This window comes from Myotis davidii, unplaced genomic scaffold (assembly GCF_000327345.1).
Source record: "Myotis davidii unplaced genomic scaffold, ASM32734v1 scaffold212, whole genome shotgun sequence".
NCBI lineage: Eukaryota > Metazoa > Chordata > Mammalia > Chiroptera > Vespertilionidae > Myotis > Myotis davidii.
In genome coordinates this window covers 239,773-240,301 of record NW_006283435.1, presented here as the reverse complement: position 1 = coordinate 240,301, position 529 = coordinate 239,773, and the positions used below count along the sequence as shown (strand labels likewise).

Sequence of the window (529 nt, the reverse complement as noted above, 5' to 3'; positions counted from 1 at the left end):
ACCTTGTGTCATAAAAATTGTGCTCCACTTCCGCTGGATAACACAGTGGGGGTCTCCCCGCATCTTCACCAGCATCGATGTTTTTGTGTTTTATGTTTAGCTCATAGGTTTTTGCAAATTTTTATTAGAATGTTGTTGACGGTTTCATACGACTTTGAAAATGATCAAGTCAAATACGGCTGCAAGTCAGGGATGTCTTTATTTCTGGGAAGGCCCTGTTCAGGGCATAGGGATGGAGGATGAAAGCATGGAGAGATTAGGAATTGGCTTTCATGGTATTATACAGCCATTTGCGGTACATGCATATGCGGGTGTATATCACCGGCTTAAAGGGCAGGGTACAAGGGATATAGCCGGCGGACACCAGGCCTTGCAGGGAACCTTCACAAATCAGCGGATTCCCAGAGTCACCCTGGAGGGGAGAGAGCAGATTAGCTTTGATTTCAAAATAACCAGAAATGAGATCCCACAGACACCAGGTTTCTCAGACCTTTATCCCACGAGAACACAGCCTACAACCTGGCCAATG

General features: G+C 45.9%; 1 protein-coding gene across 1 annotated transcript in view; it reads right to left on the bottom strand.

Moving 5' to 3' along the window:
• Positions 1-256: 256 nt before the first annotated feature.
• Positions 257-529, bottom strand: part of LOC107183018 (kallikrein-7-like) — a 4,450-nt gene continuing 4,177 nt past the window's right edge. The window contains exon 5 of the mRNA XM_015563683.1: positions 257-412. Within this exon, the coding sequence (XP_015419169.1) occupies positions 257-412 (156 nt within the window). The remainder of the gene's footprint in view (positions 413-529) is intronic.